Source organism: Pongo pygmaeus, chromosome 1 (assembly GCF_028885625.2).
Source record: "Pongo pygmaeus isolate AG05252 chromosome 1, NHGRI_mPonPyg2-v2.0_pri, whole genome shotgun sequence".
Lineage (NCBI taxonomy): Eukaryota > Metazoa > Chordata > Mammalia > Primates > Hominidae > Pongo > Pongo pygmaeus.
Window position 1 is genome coordinate 21,519,068 of NC_072373.2, and position 24,611 is coordinate 21,543,678.

Sequence of the window (24,611 nt, forward strand, 5' to 3'; positions counted from 1 at the left end):
TTGGCCAGGCTGGTCTCAAACTCCTGACCTCAGGTGATCCACCCGCCTTGGCCTCCCAAAGTGCTGGGATTATAGGCATGAGCCACCGCGCCCAAGCAGGGGGCTTCCATTTTTAAGCCAGGGTGAGGTGGTTACCCCAGGTGAGGTGCCTCCATTCCATCAACCCAGATGCTTCCCCTTCACCCATTCTATGGTGTGACTCCATGTGGGATGTTACTTGCAAAACATCCAGCACTGGTTCAGGACGTGCCTGCTACAGTGTTTGGGACAGAGCAGACTGACGTAAGCATAAAAAGATAAGACGGATAGATAGAGAATGGAGAGGGTGGTGGGTGTGAGATAAAGCAGGCTGACTTCAGTGTGAGCTGTGGACACACAAGGCTTTGATGTCCAAAGGCTGCATCTTTTCCAGATGTTTGAAAATTTTCCTAATGGAATGTTGTAGAGGACAAACATTTGAGTGTCATGGCTGAGGCCTGGGAGCGTGTCTGAGAAGGGCCGGGTACCTAGGCTCCAGGGCCAGACTAGCTTACAGCCAGGGAAGTGAGCAAGAGGTGTCTGAAAGAAGGAAAAGCTTGAGTAGTTGAATGTCCTGTCTACTTGGAGACTTAGAGTGAGGAGAAACAAAGGAATCCAGTGAGAGCTCGCTGCTTACAAAACAGGGACTGGCCTGGGGGATGTGGCCATTTCCAAGGCGCATCTCTTCTCCAACGCTAGATGCTGGATTCATTTTGGGGGCTGTCACTCTGCCCACCCCCAGAACACTATGACCAGCATGAAGCCAGGACCACCTCGGCTCGCAGGCTCGGGGCTGGGAGGGGCGGCCTTGTCCCTGGTCTCTAGGGAAAGCAGAGAGGGGGACTCCCAAGTCTGAAGCCTCCATTCTCAGGGTGCTGAGTCAGCCAGTTCTGTGCCCCTTTCACCCTCCTCCCGGGTGGGCCCTGGCCCACCACCTTCCTGAGTATGGCCAGGGTGCAGGTGGTCAGCTGCCAGGCCAGAGGTGGCTCCAGCATCCCTGGCCTCTAACAGCCCTGATGGGACCCCTCCCTTGACAGGCCCTTGTGGATTTGGGGTCAGGATGGGCTTCTCCTGCCTCCTGTGGACCAGAGGGCCCCTCCAGTTCGTGGAGTTGCTTCCTGAGAGACTTCTCCTTCTGATAGCACCAGGCCACCAGAAGGCCTGGGCCACACAGACCCTGCCTGAGGAGGGTGGAAAGCTGGCAGGCAGTGGGGAGCTCCTATGGGGCCAGGGAGCAGTGCAGAGGAGGGCCCAGGAGGCTCACTGGGCCGCCAGATTTTGGCTGGGCCTTGAAGGATCAGTTGGGTCATTAAAAAGAAAATCAAATATAAGGCTGGGCATGGTGGCTCATGCCTATAATCTCAGCACTTTGGAAGGCTGAGGCAGGTGGATTGCTTGAGGCCAGGAGTTCAAGACCAATCTGGGCAACAGAGCAAGACCCCATCTCTACAAAAATACAAAGGTTAGCTGGGTGTGGTGGCGCACGCCTGTAGTCCCTGCTGCTTGGGAGGCTGAGGTGGGAGGATCATTTGAGCCCAGGAGGACAAGGCCACAGTGAGCTCTGATTACACCAGGCTAGGTGACAGAGTGAGACCCTGTCTCAAAAAAAAAAATCTAAATTGCACAGGCACTATCCCCACACCAGCCCCCAAGAGCTCCTAGGATCCAAATTTCTAATCCAAGGAGAATGCAGATGCCCGGAATCCATCAGTACTTGGGAAACTATGACCTGTAACTTCCTCCTCCCACACCCTGTGGGCCAGGCTTGCCTGGGACAAGGGACAGACAGGCCTGTCTCAGGGTCTCGCCAGGGAGTATTGGCTGCAGTGAGTGGGGGAGGGGCTCTGCAAATGGAGAGTGAATGAGAACCCAGTCTTTGAGATCGAGTGTCCCCAGGGTCCTGTTCTCAGCACAAGTTCTCAGGATGCATCAAATACAATGCAACCTGGACTCCCGGATCCCACCTTGGAACGTGAAAAGGACGTTCACGCCCAAACTGGGGTCAGTCTGCGTTAGCCAATGGCAAAGCCCCAGTGCTGTTCTCTTGCTTTGTATTTTTTGTAGAGATAGGGTCTTGCAGCACTGGGAGCCAGCAGATACTCCCTCTCACTTTCCTGCTCATGCTGGCATTTCCTGACCACCTCTGAGTTCCAACACCTAAGCTTCTCAGACCCAGAGAAGGAGAAGGATCTGAGGGCCAGGCTGCCACCTCCAGCATCTTGCTATGCAAGCTCCAGGGACCCGAGCCACCGCTGTCTCTGCCAGCCCATTGCCATGGCCTTTATTATTTGTTAAATTTTATTAATTTACTTTTTTAGAGATGAAGTCTTGCTCTGTCGTCTAGGCTGAGGGCTCACTGCAGCCTTGACCTACAGGGCTCAAGGGATCCTCCCATCTTAGCCTCAGCCTCCCAAGTAGTTGGAACCACAGGCCTGTGCCACGATGCCCGGTTAACTTTTGTATTTTTTGTAGAGATGGGGTCTTTCTATGTTGCCCAGGCTGGTCTTGAACTCCTGGACTCAAGCCATCCTCCCGCCTTGGCCTTCCAAAATGCTGAGATTACAGGTGTGAGCCACCGCGCCTGGCCACTGTGGTCTTTAGAGAGCTAGTCCCTCCTCTTCCCTCCTCCTGCGGCCTCTCCACCTTTCCAGCACTCATCTCGGAAAGGGAGCCTTGCTGAAGCTGGTTGTTTCTCCCTTCCACTACCCAGCATCACTCCTCTTACTACCACACCCAGCCCCTTACCCGGCCTCCACCTGCTGGGCAGAGCTCACTGGTGACCTCCCCACAGGCTCCAGTTATGTGGCTCCCTGAAACCCACATGACCTGGATAGGTGGCACTGGGACCTCCCAGAGCAGGAAGCCAAGGCTCAGGGAATGGAGCTTTGCCACAGCCACCGGCTAATACAGCAGAACAGGGCTTCCCGCATGTTGGCCTCCAGGGGCCACTGCTTTCTAAGATCCTACAATGCCCTTCAAATGTGTTGATGTAGTTTGGATGTGTGTCCCCTCCAAATCTCATGTTGAAATGCGACCCCCAGTGTTGGAGGTGGGGCCTAGTGGGCCCCACCCATTTAGGTCTCAGAGGCAGATCACTCATGAATGGCATGGTGCCCTCCCTGCGGTAATGAGGGAGTTCTCCCTCTATGAGTTCATGCAGGAGCTGGTTGTTAGAAGGAGCCTGGCACCCTCCCCTGCTCCCTCTCCCGCGTGTGACACACCTACACCCCCTTTGCCTTCCACCATGAGTGGAAGCTCCCTGAGGCCTCAGCAGATGCCAGTGCCATGCTTGTACAGCCTGCAGAACCCTAAGCCAATTAAACCTTTTTTCTTTCCAGTCTCAGGCATTCCTTTATAGCAATGCAGAATGGACGAGTACATGTATGAAACCCCAGTCTCTGCAAAATAACATTTATAAATGAGTCAGAGATAAATGGTGCAAGTCACACAGACCCTGGACAGCCTCCTTGCAGCTGACGACCCAAGACATCATAGGGCTTCCTGTCCCCAGTGCAGCCCCCTTTTCACCCCAGGAGGCCACCCAGGGAGACATGGGTTGTGGCCCTAACAGTTGCATCTGCAGCTTTGGGACTGTTGGAACCTCAGTTTCCCCAGCTGAACTGGGCGGTTGTGGTTTACAGCAGGGTCCTCCCAGGGTGGCCCCAGGAGCATGAGTCCCACAGGGAACGTGTGCTGGGTTCACGCAGGCTGCCTCTAGCTTGGACATTCTAAGGCTGACGGGGAAACTTCTATGGCTTCCTTGAGTCTAAACTTGCTCCATGGCCCGTGTCTGTCTTCACGAGGACTCTGAGGGTCCTTGGGGGCTCCCTTGGGCCGAGTCTCTGGGGAGTCAGCCTTGCTGATAATCACCCTGGGGGGCCAGGGACCTACCTCCACCCTCTAGCCAGTAGGGTCCCCAAAAGAGCAAGGTAGTAGCAGGCGCTTAAAGCACGTGCAGGGGACAGAAAGGGGCAACATCAGGTGCCCAGAAGGTGACAGGCACGGACAGACCCTGAGCACTGGCTGTCAGTCCGTGGCTCCTGCCTGCTCATGGCCTCAGGCGGAGCAGCCACGAGTGGCCACTGTCCTGCCTGGTGCCCTAAGACAAGCGTGGCCCCAGCCAGCAGTCAGGGCCAGGAGCTCCCACTTGGGCTTCTGGGGCTTCTGATGAATTCTCCAATCTCCCCTTCGACCTCTCCTACGCTTTGTAGGCATGCAAACAAGTGTCTGGTCAGGGACGAAGGGTCCTTGCTGAGAATCACTCACACAAGGAACCGCAGGTAAGCACTTGAGCGGCGGGGGCGGGGCGGGAGGCGGGGGTGGTGATCTTGTCATCCGTCACTCCCTACTCACTTCCTGGATGCCATCGATCTGGATCGCAGAGAGGTCTGGGCCCTGCCTCAGGGCAGTGGGAACAGCAGGGGCAGGAAGGCTGGGCCCAGTCCCCGGGGAGAGGCTGAGGCCAGCCTGCCCTCCCTGCCCCCATGCCCTGCACCCCGAGCCTGTGATTCACCGGATGAGGAATTCATTCCCTCTCCCCTCTCACTGCCAACACCACAGTGTCCCAGGAAGAGTCCATGTTTCCCACGTCCAGCTGTCACACAGCTGAGTGGCTGGAATTCTAACTGCCCAACTGGATGGGACACCAGATATCCCTCTGGCTGTGCAAAATTGGTGTCCCAAGGGAATGTGCCCGTGCTCTTCCAATGTCTCCAGCCTCTCTTGCTCTGTCCCCTTTCCCTGGAATCCCAGCTCTGGAGGGAACGGCAGGGCTGGGCTAGCAGATCACAGTACCAGCACCACAAGGCCTAGTGGAACCATTGTGTGATCATCCAGAAGGCCCCAGAAATGGAGATGATGCTTAGTGAGTTTTCAAAAACAGAACACAAACTGTTTCTATCCTTAGAAAAACAAAAAGTTGAAAAAGTTGATAAGATCACAGACTTGTCTTTCCTTCCAGATTTTCACTAATGCTGTTAGGTTTTTTGTTTTTTTTTTTCCTAATAATAGTTTGTTTTGAAGGGGAGGCTGTCATATTCACTCAGAACACACACAAATATAGTTTTGTAAAATGGCCCCAGTCCCTAGACCCATGGCTCCCGCCTGTGGCCAAAGTCACAGCAGCCATGCCTGCAGCCCACAAACACTAATGGTTTTTCTTCCCCACTCCCTCACTTCTGTTGAAAGGCTGGGCAGCTCGCCAGAGGTACGGCAGAGATGCTGGCTGCGACATGCAGGGCAAGAAGGAGGCTGGCCCAGGACCACAAGGCGGGCGGTAGGCCAGCCCAGTCCGGGCCATGCTGGCCTCCTGGGCTTGGTTTGGTCCCATGTGCAATTTCCCATCTTATGTGGCGGCACTGGAGGTGCTACCTAATCCTTGTGGATGGAGGCTCAGGGCAAAGCGTGGGGGCCTTCTCGCAGCCACACAGCTGTGGGGGTCCTGAGTGGCCATCGTATCCAGGCTCCACTGTTCCCATGCAAGTCCTTCTGAGGCTGGCAGGCTCTTAGGTTTCTCAAGTCCAGGCCTGATGTCTTTTAGCAGTAAAATTTAGCAAACTTAGAGCACCCATGTACCAAGGGAATGGCTCTGTGCTTGCATGTTTGCTGGGGGCATGGGAACCTCACAGTAATGCTCCACGCAGGTGTGTGGACAGGCCTGGAAGGCGGGCATGGGCTCCAACTCGAGCCCTGTTACTCGCTTGTTTGTTTGCTCTTTCTCTCTTTCCCCTCCTGGGCCTCAGTTTCTCCATCTGTCAAATGGAGTAATGGACCCCTCTCCTACCTGAAGCTCTGAGAGAGGAGGGGAGCAGTGCATGGAATGGGGACACTGATCTCAGGCCCTGCTGCCCTGCTGGATATCATCTCAGCCTCCTCCTGGCCTGAGAGGGACCCAGCGCACCCCACTCGTGGGCCTGCCAGGGCCGCCCCTCCAGGATGCAATTTGTGCCCTGAGTCCAGCTGGTCGCCTCCTAGGACCCCTCTGGCTCCAGCACAGCTGCAATGCAGGCAGGTGTGGAGGACCAGGGCAGGTGGGTGTCTCTGCCATTGAGGGTCCTGCTTGGGCAGGTGGGCTTCCCCTCTATGGGGCCTCTGGAGCAAACATCCTGTTCCAAATCTTTGTCTTCTTAAGATCAGGGCCACTCCATGGGCGGTGATAGGGCTTCCTTCCTCAGACCTGAGGCTCGAAGTGTTTCCCTGTTGGTGGATGACCTCCCATCTCGCCCAGGCTGAGACTGCCCGAGGGCGCCCACCTGCCCGGGAGACCCCCGAGGCTCTGGTTTCTCCTCACACCCGGTGGTGGAACTGCAGCTGCCTGGAAGACCACTCTTGGCAGCTCAGGCACCTTGTGAGCCGGCCAGGGTCCCCAGGACTTAAGGCCCCCAGGTCCCTCCTGGGTGTCGGCACCCCTTCCCAGTCCAGGCTGCCCAGCCCTGCCTGGAGCTCTCCCAACCCGCACCTCCTCCTGCCCGCCGGCCCAGCTGGGATTACTGACACATACTTTGAACGAGTCCCAGCAGGCACAGCGGCTCCTGTGCCCGCGGCCACGCACTTGCCAGTTTCCCTGGGCGGCAGCGGCACGTTTTGCCGGGGAAGGAATGTGGAAGCAGCAACGTGAGAGACACCTCCAGGGTGTCACCTGGGGAGGCCAGTAAGGAGGCCAAGGAAGAGGCCATGTGCCCCTCACCAGCCTCAGGGCTGTAACCAGTGAGGGGTGGGGTGGGGGATTGTCCAACATTAAAGTGCACAGCCTGGGCCACGGAGCAAGACCCCATCTCAACAAAAAATGAAAAACACTAGCCAAGCGTAGTGGCACAAGCCTGTAATCCCAGCTACTCACAAGGCCAAGATGGGAGGATTGCTGGAGCCCAGGAGGCTGGAGCCCAGGATTGCTGGAGCCAGCCTGGGCCACACGGTGAAACCCATCTCTACAAAAAATACAAAAATTAGCTGGGAGTGGTGGTGCGCGCCTGTGGTCCCAGCTACTCAGGAGGCTGAGATGGGAGGATCACTTGAGCCCATGAGGGACGAGGCTGCAGTGAGCCAAGATCACATCACTGCACTCCAGCCTGGGTGACAGAGAGAGACCCTGTCTGTCTGTGGGGCTGTACAGGTCTCCTTTGTGAATGACGTTCCTTTTCTTCAGCCTCGGTAGCTGCAGCTCAGCACCTCCCAGGTACCACTTGGGGCACAGGCTCTCATCCCTAGGGAGCTTTTTCCCTTTGGGAGCCAGAACCAGCCTCCTTGGCACCTGCAACCTCTGCCCCAGCCCCTGCCCCTTGAGCCACACAGTGTAATCCTTCTTCCCCAACCAATAGCCTTCAGAGACATGAAGCGGGTCTTCTGAACAGAAACAGCAACCAGCCCTTCAACTACTCTTAAAGGGGACAAGTTAGAAGTCTCACATTTGGGTCAAAAATCCAATGGATGAGGGCTACAGGCAGTGGTCCACATTGAGAGAGCCCCCCCCACCCCCATCACTCCAGGTGTGGCTTCAGGCTGGCTTTCTCAGACTAGAGTCCCAACAGAGGGACGTGGTTGGTTTGTTTTTAAATTTCCATTATTACAAAATCCACAGAAACGGTTGCAGCACCGTCAAACCGCTACAATGTCACCAAATCCTTTTTAAATTCCCATTTCTGTTCTGATTTCTTCATGGCAGGTGGCCAAGCATTCACATTTGGGCTCTGCATGGTAGGCCCCACATTGAGAAGCCCCAACGGGGTCCCTGGATGGAGACGGCACGAGCCCTGTCGCCTGCATCTTGGGAGGGCTGCTGGACACCGGAGCTTCCCTCCTCACAGTACAGTGATGTGCACAAGGGACCCAGTGGATGAAGTGGTCACCGGGCAGTCACCACCCCTAAGACTGGGCTGCTATGACTGTATCTACTCATCCTGCTCTCCCTGCTACAAAGGATTCCAGGAGGCTTATGCGAAGCAAACATCGTTAGAACAAGCCCCGTGAGTCAGAGGGGCAGCCGGCCTCCAGGGCCCAAGCTGGCCAGTGCCTGAGGTGTGAGCACCAGGCAGGAGGAGCTTTGCACTCTCGAAGGGTGCTGTGGGTCCCTGAGGTGGCTACGGATCCTGGCAGTCATGCAGGGCCAATGTCTGGTTGCAGACACTTGACGTGTGGCCACTCCTGACCGTCACCCTCAGGAGGGGTTTGTGTGTGGGCAGCTCTGAGAAGCAATGCCACCCCCAGGGCCCTGAGATCCCACAGCCCTGGGAGGGCTGGCCTGGTGGCTCCACTCAGCTCGTTTCACGAGTTTTATTTGCTAGTGACTGCTGTCCTCAGCACCAGAGGCAGAGACGAGAGGCAGAGACTGCAAAAGACAGACAGACAGAGATGAAAAGAGATAGAGTGACAGAAACAGGCAGAGAGAGACAGAAGGACAAAGACTGAAAGAGAGAGACAGACACAGAGAGATAGAGACAGAGACGGGCAGAGACAGATACAGGAAAGAGAGAGAGACAGACAGGGAGAGACTGAGAGACAAAGATATGGAGATATGGAGGGACAGAGGCAGGGAAGAGAGAAACAGAAGACAGACAGACACAGACAGATGCGGGCGAAGGGAGAAGGAAGAAGGGGCTAGGGTGAGGCCAGGCCTGCGGAGGGAGTGCGCCAGTGGCAGGCTAATGTAGAGGCAGGGTGACTCTGGGAGTGGCAACCATCCCTCCTATCCACAAGGCCCTTCCCATCTGAGCTTCTGGGTACCCTGGGCCATGTCCCTGCCCTGCCCGACTGGCCCCTCTCAGTCCCCAAAACACCCATGCTGCAGCCACCTGCCCACACACCACACACGTGTGCTTGACCCATCATTCCAGCCGAGCTCCTTCTCTCCCGCACCCCTTCCTGGCTCCTGCCTCTCTAAGCTGCCTCTTCACCTGACCCATCTTCGTCAGGCTGTCTCCCCACCACAGTGAGGCCCACCAGGACTGAGAACACAGGGCCGAGGTGCCTGGTGGTCATGCAGTGCAGACACTGGCTGAGCAGGGCCTCCAGGGGTGCTGGCCCATGAAGGCCCATGAAGGCCCATGAAGGGCTGGGAGGAGGGGCTGAGCTCTTGTGCCCAGGAGGTTGTTTGCACCCATGAGTATGTAGGAGAGTGGGGGCCTGAAAGGGCCTACATGTTCTGTTGAGGGCTGTGTGAGGTGCCCTATAAAAATGGAGGTCATGATGTGTTTCTGTCATAGTGACAAGCTGGAGGCCCAGAGGGATGTGAGGGAGACCCTGGAGGGAGCATGAGCGAGGCTGTGGAGCAGGCCAGGGGCAGGGAAAAGGCTGGACACAGCCTACACCGCACTTCCCTGGGACAACTGGGGTGGCCATCTGCAGGCAGCCAGGCCCCTGTGCTTGGGATCTCAGTCCAGCAGGAGCTGGTGTCGGCCGGGCAGAAGGAACGGCCTGAGAGGGAGAGCAGGGCTGGGTGAGGGGCGGAGCTTGCTGTGCTCTGCTAGGCAGCCACGGTGGCTATGGCCAGGCCTGGCAGCAACTCCAGGTGGCTGGGAGGGTGTGGGTCCCAGGGGAGGGCCAGGACTGAGAACGGAAGCAGGAGGTGGCCGTGGCGGGAGTGCCACAGCCCAGTCTGGTAAAAGCAGCAGAGGGACTTGAAAGATGAACAAAATCCAGTTTCGAGCCCCAAAGTGGGCTTGGACCCTGGGGAGGCGGTGGCGGGAGGCACAGGCCCACCTCTAGGGTCCTGGTGGGGTCCCTGGGGAGATGACAAGATTCCATTAACCCAGACATGGGAAGAAGAAGGGAGAGGTGCTCAGAGTGCCCTGGAGTGCAGGCGTGCCTGGGGATTGTTCTCAGATGGAGCCATGGTCTTGCAGCGCAGCTGCCCTGTCCTCTGTCCATGTGGGCTCTTCCAAGAATTCTTGTTCCTGAGAACTCAGCTTAGAAGGGGCGTGCAGGGAGGCGGGGCCACTAGGTTCCTGCCGTCTGTGGCCTCATGGGATGCAGGTGGTCAGGTGCATATGCTTTGGTCTGATCTCCTGCCTGGCTCCTCTCTGTCACCGGATGAGCTCAGAATGGATGCTCCTGGACGTCTGTGCAGCTCTGGGCCATTCAGTGTTAGGCTAGGCCCGTCTCTCTGCATTTCAGACCCGCTCGGCCTTGGGACCACCGGCATCTGCTGCATGGGTATAAGACACCTCTGGGCCACCCGGCCCTGGGGAGGCAGGTGGCCCTTCACACTCTCACAGGGCTGCTGGCCACAGGGACACCTTTGCCTCTCCCTCTGCGAACTTCAAAAGCCTAATTACCCTGATTTGGGCTGTTTCCTGGTTTGTTTCTCCAGGTGAGGAGATTCCCCTTCACTTTCACTTTCATGTGCCCGTGATGGTGGAGGGGGGAGACTCAAGGGGACAGTGGCTTCATGTTAGGGAGGGGCTGGGGGTGCAGGTGAGGAGTTACAGAGAGGCCCCCCACCCCAGCCTGCTCTGCTCCACTGGGGCTCACCAGGAGCCCACCTGGCAGGGGCCAAGGTCCCCTCCTCCCCTGGTGATGCTTAATCTGGGGTGGATGCGGGGAGGCAGGAGAAAGGAGGAGATGCTCTACTGGGTAGAAAGACCAGAGAAAGAGAGAATCTTCCCCGGCTATTAAACTGTAGGATGCCAGCGGCAGGGGTCCAGCAGCAGGGGTCCTGCAGCGCTGTGTCCTTCTGTGAGTCTTCTTCCCTATGCTGCCGGGGTGCTGCTCATGCCTGGGGGGAAGGCATGTCCTTGCTCCAGCCCGAGCAGCCTGCCTGGGGGCAGAGAGGGGATCAAGAAGGGGGCAGACTTGTCCCCAGGGAGCCAGCCTCCCCTAAGGGGAGGCTGCTTCTCAGGAAGCAGAGAATCCCCAAGTGTGAGAACCCTACTGAGAACAAAGTGGGGGTGGGGATGGGGGAGGGGTCCTCACCACCCACCCCCGTCAGTGTCAGGTGGGGTTCTATGCCCTGCTTCCCTGTGTGGCCAAAGGGCTGTCCCGGACTCTTGATAGGAGGGTGCGGAGGGTACAGGGACTTCACCTCTCTGCTCCTCCTGGCTCCCCTGCAGAATGCCTGACTGTCCCCGAGGGTGTCTCAGGGTCCATTCAGGGTAGAACACAGGGGGCCCAGGTGAAAAGGAGGTATACATGCGTATGAGGTGGAAGGGGACCGAGGCTAGGAACCCTCAGGGCCGACAAGACAAAGATCCTAGGGCGCGGGGTTGCCAGGAGGCTGGCGAAATTTATGGGAAGGGCGCGGGAGCGAAGGCGCTTCCTTTTGCGCTCAGGAACGCGGCGGCGGGTTCTAATTAGAAGCCTGGTGCGTAAGCCGGCAGCCCTTGGGGCTCTCTTGGATGGACGCGCTGCCCCTGGCTCCCTGCGGCCGTCTGGACGCGCGTCAATATCCCCGCGCCCCAAGGCGAGCCCCGAGCCTGACCCTCAGGTGGGCCACTGGGCGCCGCAGGTGCCGCACGGGAAATGGGGCACGCGGAAGTAAGGGGGCGCGGGGGTCCCCGAAGCGCGTCCCCGCGGGGGTCCCCGAAGCGCGTCCCCGCGGCCTCGCGGCCTCTTCCAGGCCCTTCAGCTGCCTAGGGCTGCCCCTTCCCCGCCCCGCTGCTCCTGGCCCGGCGCCCCTACCGCGGGAGCCGCCGCTCCTGAACCATCTCGAAGAGAAAAATTATTATCGGATTAGATGTACCTCGGCTCGCTGGGTCTCCCCCCCTTCCCCTCGGCGTAATTATTATAATTCCAGGCTGCCGTCGGAGAAGGATGGGGGGGAGTGTGCATGCTTGTGGGGAGGCTTCTCTCCAACTGCGGGTCCTACCAGCGCTGCGCCCGGCCCTGCGCGCCCACATTCCTCCCACTTGTGTTCCTCAATCTTGGGCATCTCAGAGCGCCCTTAATTCGGAACTGGGGTGATCCTAGCTTGGTGAGGGCTCTGAGGGATCATAAGCCCTGGCGAAAGTGTGGCCCCCGTTCCCCCTCCCACAGGATATGTGCGGTGGAGGTGGGAGGACTGAGAGAAACCTTTCGGGACTCTTCCTTTGGTTTATCTGCACTTGCATCGCCAGGCTGGGGAGGGTCTCACCGAACGCGCCTTTTCTGGCGTGGAGGGCGCAGCACAGCGCTTTCTGATTGAGGGTCCTGGACTCCCTCACACCCCGTGCTTAACTCACCCTTACCTCTCTCTACAGCAGCCCCTCCTTGCCAGGTGGACCCAGGCGGAGGGCTCGCAGAGAGGGCCCCTGGAAACCCCCGCGCCCAGACTGCGGCGGGGAGGCGCGCGGGGCCCAGGGCCGGCCCCCAGTGCGCCCCGCCGCCGGCTCTGCGCCACTCCCCGCCGGGTCCCAGCTTTCTTTACGTAACCGCGCTGCTCCGAGCTGTTCAGTCTTGTCTCATCGACTTTGTTTTAAAACGTGTGTGTGTGTTTGTGTGTAAGATACGGTTTTTGAGGAAAGTCTCCGGCGAATTCTCTCTCGCTGACCCTCTTCCCTCGCCTGTCCCCTGGCCTCGAGCTGCCTGTCCCCTCGGTGACCGTGCGTGCCGACCTTCTTTCAGCCTCTCCCCAGCCCACTGCTCGCCCTGTCCGACGCCAGGGGCAGCTAGGACCTCCGCAACCTCCCCTACTCTCCCGCTCGGGAATCAATATCTCCGGAAGCTCCGCCACCCACGCGTCCCAGCGGCCTGAACAGGTCCAAAGTGGCCGTCAAGGAAAACCAACCGCCCGCGGCCCGCACGCGGGGCTGGAGCAGAAGGGCGCGGGCTCGGGCCACCGCGGGGTCCCTGCCCGAGGGGGCCGTCTGCTGCGGGCGCGGCGCACAGGGGCAGGGGCGAACGCGAGGAGGCTCACTCACCACCAGATCGGGTAGCTGCCCAGAGCCTGCTTCAGGCTGCAGAGGAGTAAGAAGTATCCGAGCGGGGCCATCGCCGCGCGAGAGGGCGCGGAGGGCCGGGAGTCCGCCCCGAGAGCGTGAGCGCCGGGGCGGGCCGGGCCCTGGGAGCTGGCGCGGCGGCGTCGCTGGGCCCTCCTGCGGCCGCGGGTGCGCGGGTGTGCGCGGGCTCCGAGGGCGGCGCTGCGCCAGGTGGGCCGGCGGCCGGGCTGCGGGCCGAGGCCCGGGGCGGCGCGGGGCGGCGGGGGCGGGGCAGCGCCGCGGGGGGCGCCCGCCGGGGCCGGGGACCGGGCGGGGCAGGCAGGGGCGGGCGGGGCCCTGGGAGCCGGAGCGGCGGCTGCGGCGTTGGCCCCCTCCTGCTGCCGTGGGTGCCGGTGTGTCTGAGGACGTGCTGGTGTGCGGGCGCCCAGGTGTGCGCGGGGCGCTGGGGTGCGCCAGATGGGAAGGCTGCCGGCCCGGGGCTGCGCGATCCGCAGGCGCCCTCCTGGAGCTCCCGGGCCGCGTCCTAGGTTTCCAGCCCCGCGCGCCCTGCGCTCACGGTGGGACCCGCAGTCCCCCTCTCGCTCCTGGTCTATGGCGAGCTCCGTCTCTTGCCCCCGAGGTGGCTGGGCTAGGGCTCCCCTTCATCCATCAACCTTCTCGGGGCGGGGGTTTGGGGAGGGAGCGAACAGTTGTCGGGTGCACGTCCTTTGGCCCCGTCTGCCTGCGGCCGGACTCCTTCCTCTGAGACCAGGGCTGCCCGCGCCTTCGGCGGATAGAAAGGGTCCGGGATGGATGCAGCCTGCAATGGGGACAGCGGCCAGGTGGACCTCCAAGGTGCAGCCACGCGCCTGTGGGTCGCAGCTGGGGACGAGTGGGACTCTCTCTGTGGCGCAGGGATTGACGCCTCCATTTTTCTCCCCATCACTCCACCAGGGAAGAGAACAGTGGAAGGCCCTGACGCGATGGGACAGTGGGGAAGCGCAGTGCTGCCCCCAGGTTCTGGGACCACCAACCTCCAGGTCTGCCCAGAGCTATGCAGCCTGTTCCGCCAGAGGGATTTCTGACTGTTTAGTTAAGCTATAGGAGTTTGCTGATGGAGAGGGGAAGACCTGAGAGGGAAAGTGACTTGCCCAAGGTCACCCAGTGACCAGTCAACTCTCCAGCTCTCAGTCATTTGCATATCCATGTGTAGCCCCGGGAGCCGCCTGGGGAGATTGTAATTTGCAGAGGGAAAGTGTCCCCAGCCTCCCCCGGGGGACCTGATAACTGGGATGGTTAAGAGGCACTCTCCCACCGCGGCTGGTCCTCTTGCAGTCACACTGTGACCTAAGCTGAACAGGAATCTTGGTTACCGCGTTGGAATTGAGGAAAGAGGCTCCGGGAGCTTCTGAGAGCTCTAAGCAACTCCAGACTCATCCGTGGTGTGTTCTCTGGGGATCCTGCACTGCCCAGCCTGTGGGCTAGGCCTCCTGTGCGGCTGCAGAGTTGGGGCAGGGAGGTGCATGGAGAGGCAGGGATGGGCATGTGGCCGCTTCTGTGCAGCTTCTCAGGGAGGGGGTGGCTGAGATGTCCCCAGATGTGTCACTGGCTGGCTGATGGAGGCAGCTGCTTCCCACAATGTGCCTCACTCACAACTTGGTTCTGCATTTGCAGAGTGAGCCTGTGGTCCTGTGGACACCGCCCCTAGGGGTCACCTGGTGGCTATGTCAGGAGTCCTGAATTCAGAGTGACAGCCATTCTCTTTGAAAAAAAGTTCCCTTTGCTCCTCACTACCTTGGGAATCCAGTTCCCGCTACGCATGCCCGGCCGCCCAGCCACTTCTCCCAGGCACTGCGGGGGCCCCCATCCTCAGAGGGAAGGAGGGAAGAGCTCTGGAATGAAGCGGCGGTGGGGGCAGGGAGGGGGAGGAGAGGGAACGTGTTTGTGCTCCTCTGGACTTTGCCTTGCAGCAAAAATCCCACCCAATTACGGTACTGGGGGAAACCTGGGCTGCAGGTGGGGTGGGCGCCTGAGCCCAGCCTGAGGCACGCAGACTCTTGTTACCCCCACCTGCCCAGCAATGAGGCTCGGGGATTAGAGCCCCCCAGAGGATGCCAGCTCTGTCCACCGACAGGATGGGCCTGGTGACCTCACTGAAGGGGGCAGGTGAGCGCAGCCTGCTCAGTCCTGCCCTCTTGCCCCTTGGCTTCCCAAGCCCCTCCTCCTGGCTGCTTTCTTCTCCCCCATCAGGCCCCATCCTCTGCCCATGCCACCTGGGTAGTGGACACATTGAGAGCCGGTCGCTTCCCAGGCTGCAGAAGATGAAGGGAGGAGCAGACTCCGAGGCCCCAGGCAGGAGCTCAGCCTGCCCAGGCTGGGCTCTCAAGCGAGAGCTCCTGTTTCTGAAGAATCTGGATACCAGCGAGCCGGGGTAGGCTGCGTGGAGGAACGGGCGGAGGCTTCTGGAACTAGCTCCTGGGTACCTGCCTGTACCATGTGGGGCTCCTCCTTCCCTCTGTGAGCCTGAGAGCCTCGGCTCCTGAGCAGCCAAGTCAGTGGGGCTGGGCTGGGGCGAGGTGGAGAGCAGAGCGGGGGAGCAAGGGTGGGACCCCAGCTGGGTGTCAGGGGCCTGAGGGGCTGCTCCTGAGTGTCTTCCAGGCTCGGGTGATGTTGCCTACAGTACATTGTGTCCCTTGCTTGGGGTGCAGTGGAAGGTGAGGGGCCTCCCTGGAAGCGCCCTCTGCTGTTGCCTAAAGGGAGCTGTCCCTGACCAGTCTGTCAAGGTCTATGTCCCCACCTGAGCATTGCGCTGGGGACTGGGATGGTGTAGGTCGAGGTCAAGGCATAGGGCAGGCTCCTGGGGGCATGCCAGGTGGGTGCTGAAAGGTGACTGAGACCCGGCCCTGTCTCCACAGACCTCCTTGTTGGCCAGGACACAGACCTGCATTCCAACACGTGGAACGGGGAGGTGGGTGAGACCTTTACAAGCCAGCATCAGGAAAGGGCTCATGGTCCTCGGAGAGGGCACGTGTGAGAAGGCCTGACAACCCGGCGGCTGTGGAGCTAAGCCCTGAGCAGCCAGCCATGTGTTTGATGAAACAAAACTCCCAATGTATGGATGGTGCTGGAGGGAACATCATTTCTGGCCGGCTGGAGGGCCCAGGGAGCGTGCTCCCTCCTTCCAGAATAGGCCCCCCGGTGAGAGGAGGCACTGCTCACCCCAGAAGCTCTGTAAGACACCTGCTTGGGTGGGGTAAGCCAGGTGGGAGGGGCATCTCTGATGGGCAGTTTGCTGTGTGAGGTAGTGAGTTCCCTGTCTACAGCAGGTGTGAGTCCCTGTTATGGGTGGGGCAAGCCAGGATTTCAGACACTAACTGGTCATCTTTTGCTTCCTTTTTTTCTCATTTGAGCGAAAATAAGTTGGGGGAAAACAGGGAAGGGGTTTGGGCTGACAGAGTTCAAGGCTCTGGGGGCTTTCTGGCTGAGGGACCCTGGAAGAACAGCAGCAGGACAGGGTAGGGGTCCAGGGTCAGAAGACAGAGTGCCCCTGCACACCCAGTTCCACTGGAACTTGGTCCCTTCTAGAAGCTTCCCTGACCCTCCTTGTGGGGGTCACTCTTCGGATGCCTTCTCCATAAGCAGTAGGTTCTTGAGGTCAAAAATTTCAATTGGCCAGGTGTGGTGGTGCACACCTGTAATCCTGGCACTTTGGGAGGCCGAGATGGGAGGATCATCTGGGCTGAGGAGTTCAAGGCTGCAATGAGCTATGATTGCATCACTGCACTCTAACCTGGGTGATAGAGTGAGACCCTGACTCTAAATAAAATAAAATATAAAATAAATCAAGAAAACAACTTATAGTCATTCTTTCCTCAGCTCCTCAGGCTAAAATAAATACCTAACGGCTTTGTTTATTAAGTAATTAGGTCCAACAACTTAATGATTAGTAGCTATTTGAAAAAAATCATATCAGTTAAAAATAAATGAATCATATTTTTATTTCATCCTCACATAACTGCAATTACTGGCCCTCCGGAAGCAACACTCTCACTTCTTGTTCAACGTTCTGGCTCTCAGGTCATGCAAGGTGATGTTCATGCAGGACAGGTGACCCTTGAACAACACAGGTTTGCACTGCATGGGTCACTTATACATGGATTTCTCCCGCCTCTGCCACCCTGACACAGCAAGACCAAGCCCCGCTTCTGTCTTCCTCCTCAGCCACTCAATATGAAGACCGCTAGGATGAAGACCTTTATGAGGACCCACTGCCGCCTCGTGAACTGTGAGTCTGGCTTCTTTTCTAGGTTTTCTGATCAGGAGTTTCCTTTCTCCAGCTGAGTTTATTGTAGGAACACAGTGGATAGCACATGTGGCATGCAGCGTATGTCCTGACTGACTGTGCGTGGGATCAGCAAGGCTTCTGATCAACAGGAGGCTGTTAGTAGTTTCGTTTTCAGGGAGTCAAAAGTTATACTCAAGTTTTTGACTTTGCAGGGGGTTGGTGCCCCTAACGCCCATGTTGTCCAAGAGTCAATTATACTTTCTTTAAAACAAATTTTTTTTTTTTTTGCAGGGACGAGGGCCTCACCATGTTGCCCAGGCAGGTCTTGAACTCCTGGGCTCAAGTGATCCTCCACTTTGGCCTCCCAAAGAGCTAGGATTACAGGCGTGATATTCTGCAACACCCTGGGAATTTGCTGTGGCGTCCCAGGGTGCCTTAGCACACAGTTTGGGAACTGCAGCTGGAAAGAGAGCAGCCAGGGCTGGGCCTGAGACGTGCAGGTCAGCTGAACAGAGACAAGGAAAATGACGTGGCCACCTGCTTCCCCAAAGCTGCTGTGGTGAGACAGGGTCTCTGGGCCACAGACCTGTCTGCCTCCCACCTCCTGTCTATGGCCGTCCTGTCTTTCTATCAGTCTCTGTGTGTTTTCCTGTCACAGCCGATGAGCCCTCCTGCACAGTTGTGAGTTGCTCTTCCTGTCTGCAGCCCCTCTCTACATTCCTTGTCTCTGTCTCTCTGCCCCGTCTCCACCTTTGATGGTGTTGTTCAGCTCAGGCACTGTGGGAATTACCTCCTCCACGTTAATATCACCATGAGAGCCCCCGTGGACATTACTGATGTGGGTATGTCCTGGCAGGGCTTTGCAGGTACGGCTGTGAGCTCACGGCTGTCTGTCTTCCTGTGGGTCACCTGCCCCCTGTGGGAGGCTGTGTGTGGGGTCTACATATCCACAGCTCTGGGTTTCTGCTGTGTATTTATTCAGACCGGAGTCTGTGGCCTCCCCGTGGCCCCTGCCCAGAGCAGGTCCAGCCCGCAGAAGTTGTTGCTCTGCCCCCTTGCCGTGCACGCCAGTCGCAAAGCAGGGTGGCGGGGGCACCATCCCTGTTTCCCCCTCACAGTGGCACACCACTGCATTGCTTGTCTCAGTGAGCATCTCCCAGTAGCCCAATCTGGTTACCTGTCTGCTTCTTACCATTGCCCTGTATCTATCTTTCTGAGCTTGCCGTTATATTTATATTTTAAAAGGCTTTTCTCCTCTCCAGCCCAGATCTCTTATCAAATTTCCACTTTCCTTCAGTTCTCCAGAAGGTTCTTTTTTGTTTATTTGTTTGAGACAGGGTCTCACTCTGTCGCCCAGGCTGGAGTGCAGTGGTGCCATCATAGCTCACTGTAGTTTCTAACTCCTGGGCTCAAGCAATCCTCTCACCTTGGCCTCCCAAACTGTGGGGTTACAGGGGTGAGCCCCCACGCCTATAACCAAAAGGTCCTTATGGTAAATGTGGGTTGTCAGACGAGATGATTTCTTGAAGGCTCCTGGAGCGGAGTGATGACAGCGACTACCATGCCCACTGTATGCCCACTGTGTGCCCACTGTGTGCCCGGTGATCCACGAAGCACTGTCTGGTCAGAGGGAAGCGAATTTCACCATGTTCTGGAAGTGGAAAAGGCTCAGTGAGGCTGAATGAGGAGGCACAGCCGCCTGAGCCTCCTGGAGGCAGCACAGCAGGGCTGGGCTCTCTCCGAGGCTCACCATTTGTAGAGTATATATTTCCCTCCAAGACTGGAAGACCGACTGCAGGACTCCAACTCAGAAGGCCATCCTTTCCTGGCTCCAGAGCAGAAGATTGCACCAGGATGGGGGGCATGCTCGGGAGTCCTTGTGGGCAATGAGGGGGGTGGGTGGACATGAGCCGGTCCTCGTGAGCTTGCCTTTCTGAGCTGCCCTGTGGGACGAGGGCAAGGGGCCCAGTGGCCAGACTCCCTAGAGAGTGCATTTGCAGGGGCTTGGGGCACCTCTTTGGGAAATAATTCAGTCTGTTTTGAGACATCACTCTCTCCTCGGGTGTCACCCCTTCAACTACCCCCCTTAGAGTTCCATTTTGACCCTTCACCAGATCCCACCTGATGAAAGCAACTGGAACCTTAGGTCAGCCCCTCCTTGTACGGAAAGACTGGGCTCAAGGCAAAGTGGAAGGAGCAGTGGGCCTGCAGGAAAGACCCTGGTCTCCGGGTCCCAGCCTCCAGGGATCCTTCCGCACCCCCACACTGCTTTCTTTCCAGGAATGTCTGTTAACTCAAAGCCCTTCCCATGCTGTGCCACGGATGCCACCTTTGAGAAGGCTGACGCATGATGATTGTGTGAACATCCCTTCACAAATCAAACCATGTGTGTTCTCACAGGCAGCTCTTGGATGCCATGAAAGTCAACTCTGGGGTCCAACATGCATGTCTTTCTCAGTTGACACCCCAGCCATCCACCTCCCAGCTCCATGCCGTCCTCTCTCCCTTAGGGCATGATGTAGGAGACACACGATCTCATTCTCATTGCAAGGTGACTTCTTGAACCTGCTCTCCTTGCAGGTGGCCTGGTGATGTGTGGGGAATTGTGGATCTCCCTATGAGGAAGAGAAGATGGAATCCGGGAACCATGGAAGTAGGGCCATCAGCCTCTCCCTTTAGCCATGTGGTTAATCCTGGTTGATCTCATGAAATGGCCATGAAATGCTGGAATCATCCAAACACAGAATTATAGGATGCAGGGGAACTGAGTCAGTAGAACCCTCTGATCTTAGAATCTTATGGTTCTCCAAGCATGGACCCATAGACGGAGAGTCTTAGAACCATAAGAAAATCAAATTTGAGAACAAAAAAAAATCACAATGGGCCAGACAGGTAGCTCATGCCTGCAATTCTAGTGCTTTGGGAGGCTGGGGCCAGCAGATCTCTTGAACCCAGGAGTTTGAGACCAGCCTGGGCAACATAGTGAGACTCCGTCTCTATAAAAAATTAGCTGAGTATGGTGGTGTGCACCTGTAGTCCCAGCTATTCAGGAGGCTGAGGTGAGAGGATTGGTTGAGGCCACAAGTTCGAGGCTGCAGTGAGCCATGACTGTGCCACTGCACTCCCGCTTGGGTGACAGAGAGAGACCACGACTCAAAAAAAAAAAAAAAAAATCACAGTATCATGGAGTTCTGGAATCCTGCAGATTAATTATCCAGAATCCTGGCTCCCAGTCCATAACTTACTTCCCTGTGAAATGAGGCCAATAGATTCCCCAGACTTTCCTGTTGGGAAAGAGCTAAGTTTTGCTGCCACAGCAGCTCTTAGGGACCGGTTGGTGGCTGCTTGCTGGAGTTCCGCTTCTGGGTCAATACTGCCACCAAGTGGAGATGCCAGAGGAGGGCGGCACTGAAGGGGTGCCTGGGTCCAATCTTCCCCTAGAGGCAGTGCCCCTTCTGGGCAAGGTTGTGGGTGGCATGAGCGGCGCCTCCTCCCTAGCCCTTGGCTGTCCTGCAGCCCAAGTGAGATTTTACATTGTGGGTATGACCTATCTCATGGGAATAGTGGTGACCACAACCGCTGCTGAAGCCTGCATGACCCAGCTGATCCCTGAGACCACAGGAGATGCAGTGTCACTATCTTTGGAGCATAAGCCAGAGCCAAGGCTCAGAGGCCAAGAGCAAGATTCATAGGGCTGCTGTTCACACATGGGCCTGGGCCTGGGCAGCTTGACAGTCACACTCCTCCTGTCCACCCCCATCACCCAGAATCATGGGTCTTGGACTCCCTCATCACTGGAGATGCTCTCCTTCACTCTGGTTCACCCCCAACTTCACCTTGAGGGCCTCCCCTTGGCCTTGAAGATCCTAAGCTCCAGGGACATGGTGGGATTTTTAGAACATGATACAAGTACTGAGTGCAGGTGGTTTATGTGGGAACATGGTTCTAGGGAACAGGAGAGTGGGGGAACAGGTGAAGAGAAAAAGCCATTGGGGTATCCATTGACTGCCATCTTCCCTGGTCGAAGAAGCTGGGGCCCGCTGTGCCTGGCGAGGCACAGGAGACATGGCTCCAAGGCGACATGATGTTTTGTTTCTTACAAGGCCAGGCCATCAGCCCCTTTGTGGGCTTCCTCCCTAACATCCACCTGCTGCACACCCTTTCTGACTGTCAGTGGCACCCTACTCTCTCATTTCATGGAGGGAAATCGAGGCCATCAGCTTCTGTGTCACAACCTGCAGTCTCTGCAGACAGTTTCTGTCTCTCCCTCCTCAGAGGGTTGCTGAGGTTGTCCTCCAACCCAACGGGTCCAGAAGCTTCCTTGCTGGTTCTTTCCTTGCTGTTCTTTGCTGGTTGTCCTCCAGCCCAATGGGTGCAGAAGCTTCGGCAAAGCATTTGTTCCTGTTCTCTCCAGGCTCTTCTCATATCAGGCTCAGCAACCACCTCCATACTCTCCTAAATCTTCCACCTGCCCCCTCTACCTGCAGCTTCCTCTTACTCCAGAAGCTATCAGCTATTTAAAGTGGTATTACTTCTTTCCATTTCCATGTTTTGTTGCTAGTGCTTTTAGTATATTGATGTTGTTTCCTGCGACTGTCCTAAGTTCACTTATTAGTTCCGGCAGATTTATTCTTTTTTGTAGATTTGTTGGCGTTTTCCATATAAACAATTGTGTTACCTGTGAATAAAGACAGGTTACCTCTTCCTTTAAATTCTAGATGCCTTTCATTTCTTTTTCTTGTCTTATTGCACTAGCTAGAAACTCCAGGACAGTGTCAAATAAAAGTGGTGAGAGTGGATGTGCTTGTGTTGTTCTTGACGTTTAGGGAGGAAACACGCAGTGTTTTATTAAAGTGTGATGTGAGCTGAAGTTTTTCATAGATGCCACTTATCAGGTTTAGGAAGTTCACAGCTAGTTCTAATCTGCTGAGAGTTTTTATATAAATATTGGAATTTATTAAATGATTTTTCTGCATCTATTGAGACAATTATATGTTTTTATTTAGCCAATTAATATAGTGAATTGCATTAATTTGTATTCAAATATTAAACTAACCTTGCATTCCTGGGATAAATCCCACTTGCTCATGGTGTATCATCCTCTTTATATGTTGTTGGATTGGATATGCTAAAACTTTGTTAAGAACTTTTGCATCTATGTTCCTGAGAAGTACTGATCTAGAATTTTTTTTCCTTATAATGTCTTTGTCTGATTTGGGCCTTAGGGTAATTCTGGCCTCATGAAATACTCATGAGTATTTCCAGCTCTTTAATTTTCTGGAAGAGTTTGTGGAAATTGTTATTATTTCTTGCCTAAATGTTTGGTAGAATTCACCAAAGAAGCCATCTGGCCTTTAAGTTTCTTTGTAGGAAGGCTTGTAACTACAAATTCAGTTCTTTAAATAGTTATAGAACTATTTTGTTTATTTATTTCTTGTGTGAGCTTTTGATGTCTTTCAAGGAATTTGTTCATTTTACAGAAGTTGAATTTATTGGCATGTAGATGTTTATTCCGGTTTATTTTTTAATATCTATAGAATCTGTAGAGATGTCACCTTTCTAATTATTGAGATTAGTCATTGTCCTCTCTCTTTTTCCTGGGTTGTCTGGATAGAGACAGAAAGCCCATGGGTTGAGCCTGTCCATGGTCTTCCTGAGTTCCTGGCCTGTGAATTTTGGACTTGCTCAGCCTCTACAAATGCATAAGGCACTTCCTTGTGATAACTCTATCCTGCCTTCAGGGACTCCACTTACATCTATGTTGTGCTGCTTGAAGTTTTCCCATAGCTCACTGATTCTCTTTTCATATTTGCAGTCCTTTTTCTATGCTATGTCTTCAAGTTCACTAATTTTTTCTTCTGCAGTGTTAAACTGCCATCAATGCCATTCAGTGCATGTGTCCACTCAGATATCATAGTTTTCATCTTTGGAAGTTTGATTTGGTGCTTTTAAATATCTACTCCTTCTCCACATGTAACATGCTCCATCTTTCCTCTGCCTTCTTGAACATGTGGAAGCACTAGAGGCAATTTTTTGACGTACTTGTCTATTAATTTTATCATCTGTGTCATCATGTTTGTTTCTATTGCTTGATTGATTTTCCTCCTCATTCATGAGTCACATTTTTCTTCTTACTCACATGCCTAGTAATTTTTGATTAGATGCCAGACATTGTGAATTTTACCTTACTTGGTTCTGAATACTTTTGTATTCTTATAAATATTTTTCAGCTTTATTCTGGAATGCAGTAAAATAACTTGAAAACAGTTTAATTCTTCTGAGGCTTGCTTTTAAGCTTTGTTAGGCGGAACCTAAGCAGCATTTAGTCTAGGGCTAATTTTTCCCCAGTACTGAGGCAATACCCTTCTGATCATTCCACCTGATGTCCTATGAATCACTAGATTTTTCCACTCTGGCTGTTGGGAAGACAAACTGTTGCTGGCACTGTGTGAGCTCTGAAGATTGCTTCTCTAATTCTTTGAGGAAGTAGTTTCATCACATGTGTGCGCTGGCCAGCACTCAGATGGATACACTGAGGAACCCTTCTGAAAGTCTTGGGAGCTCTCTCCATGCAGTCACTCTTCTCTGGCACTCTGCCTTGTGAACCGCAGCCAACTTGAACTCCCTGGACTCAGTCCTCCTCCCTGCTGCAGTGTAAACTCTCTCTAGACAGTGTGGCTAATGCAACTGAGGAACCTAGTGTTGAATTTTAAGTTTAATGAATTTCAACTTAAATGTAGGTAGCCACGCATGGCTGGTGGCTAGCACCATAGATGGCTCAATCTCTAGTGCAGCTGGTAGAGAGCCTGAGATGAGAGGTCTCTTCTCTTCCTTTGGGAAATGAGCTCTGCCCTCTCTGCAGTCAGGACATGTGTGAGCTCAGCTGGCTCTGGTCAGCCTGGAAAACCACAGTGGAGAGCTCACCTGTCTATCACCTGTCCAAGGTGGGCTTACATTTTCCTAGTTCAAGCTGGGTGCTATGATTTGAACATTTGTCTCCTCCAAAACTCATATTGAAATGTAATCCCTGATGTGTCAGTATTGAGAGGTGGAGCCTTTGAGAGATGAGTGAGTCAGAGGGTCCTGTCCTCGTGAATGGATTAATCAATTCATGGATCAGTGGATTAATGGGTCATCATGGAAGTGGGACTAATGGCTTTATAAGAAGAGGAAGAGAGACCTGAGCTAGCATGCTCAGCACCCTCCCCATGGGATGCCCGCTACTTCCTTAGGACCCTGCAGAGAGTCCCCACCAGCAAGAAGGCCCTCACCAGATGCACCCCCTTGGTCTTGGACTTCCCGTCCTCCAAAACTATAAGAAATAAATTTTGTTTTTTTAATAAATTACCCAGTTTCAGGCGTGCTGTCATAAGCAACAGCAAATGGACCAAGATTCCGGGTTTTGTAGCAGAGTTAGCAGTTACCCTTCACTGCAGTATGGCAGATGCTTAGCTGGGCTCTGGTCTCCAAAGAGCCCCCTCTTC

The 24,611-nt window shown here is 55.5% G+C and overlaps 1 protein-coding gene across 1 annotated transcript in view; it reads right to left on the reverse strand.

Moving 5' to 3' along the window:
* The window catches only part of WNT3A (Wnt family member 3A), a 55,454-nt gene extending 42,400 nt beyond the window's left edge, over positions 1 to 13,054 (reverse strand). Inside the window, exon 1 of the mRNA XM_054467464.2 lies at positions 12,846 to 13,054. Coding sequence (XP_054323439.1) covers positions 12,846 to 12,916 — 71 coding nt within the window. The 5' untranslated portion in view covers positions 12,917 to 13,054. The remainder of the gene's footprint in view (positions 1 to 12,845) is intronic.
* Positions 13,055 to 24,611: the final 11,557 nt, after the last annotated feature.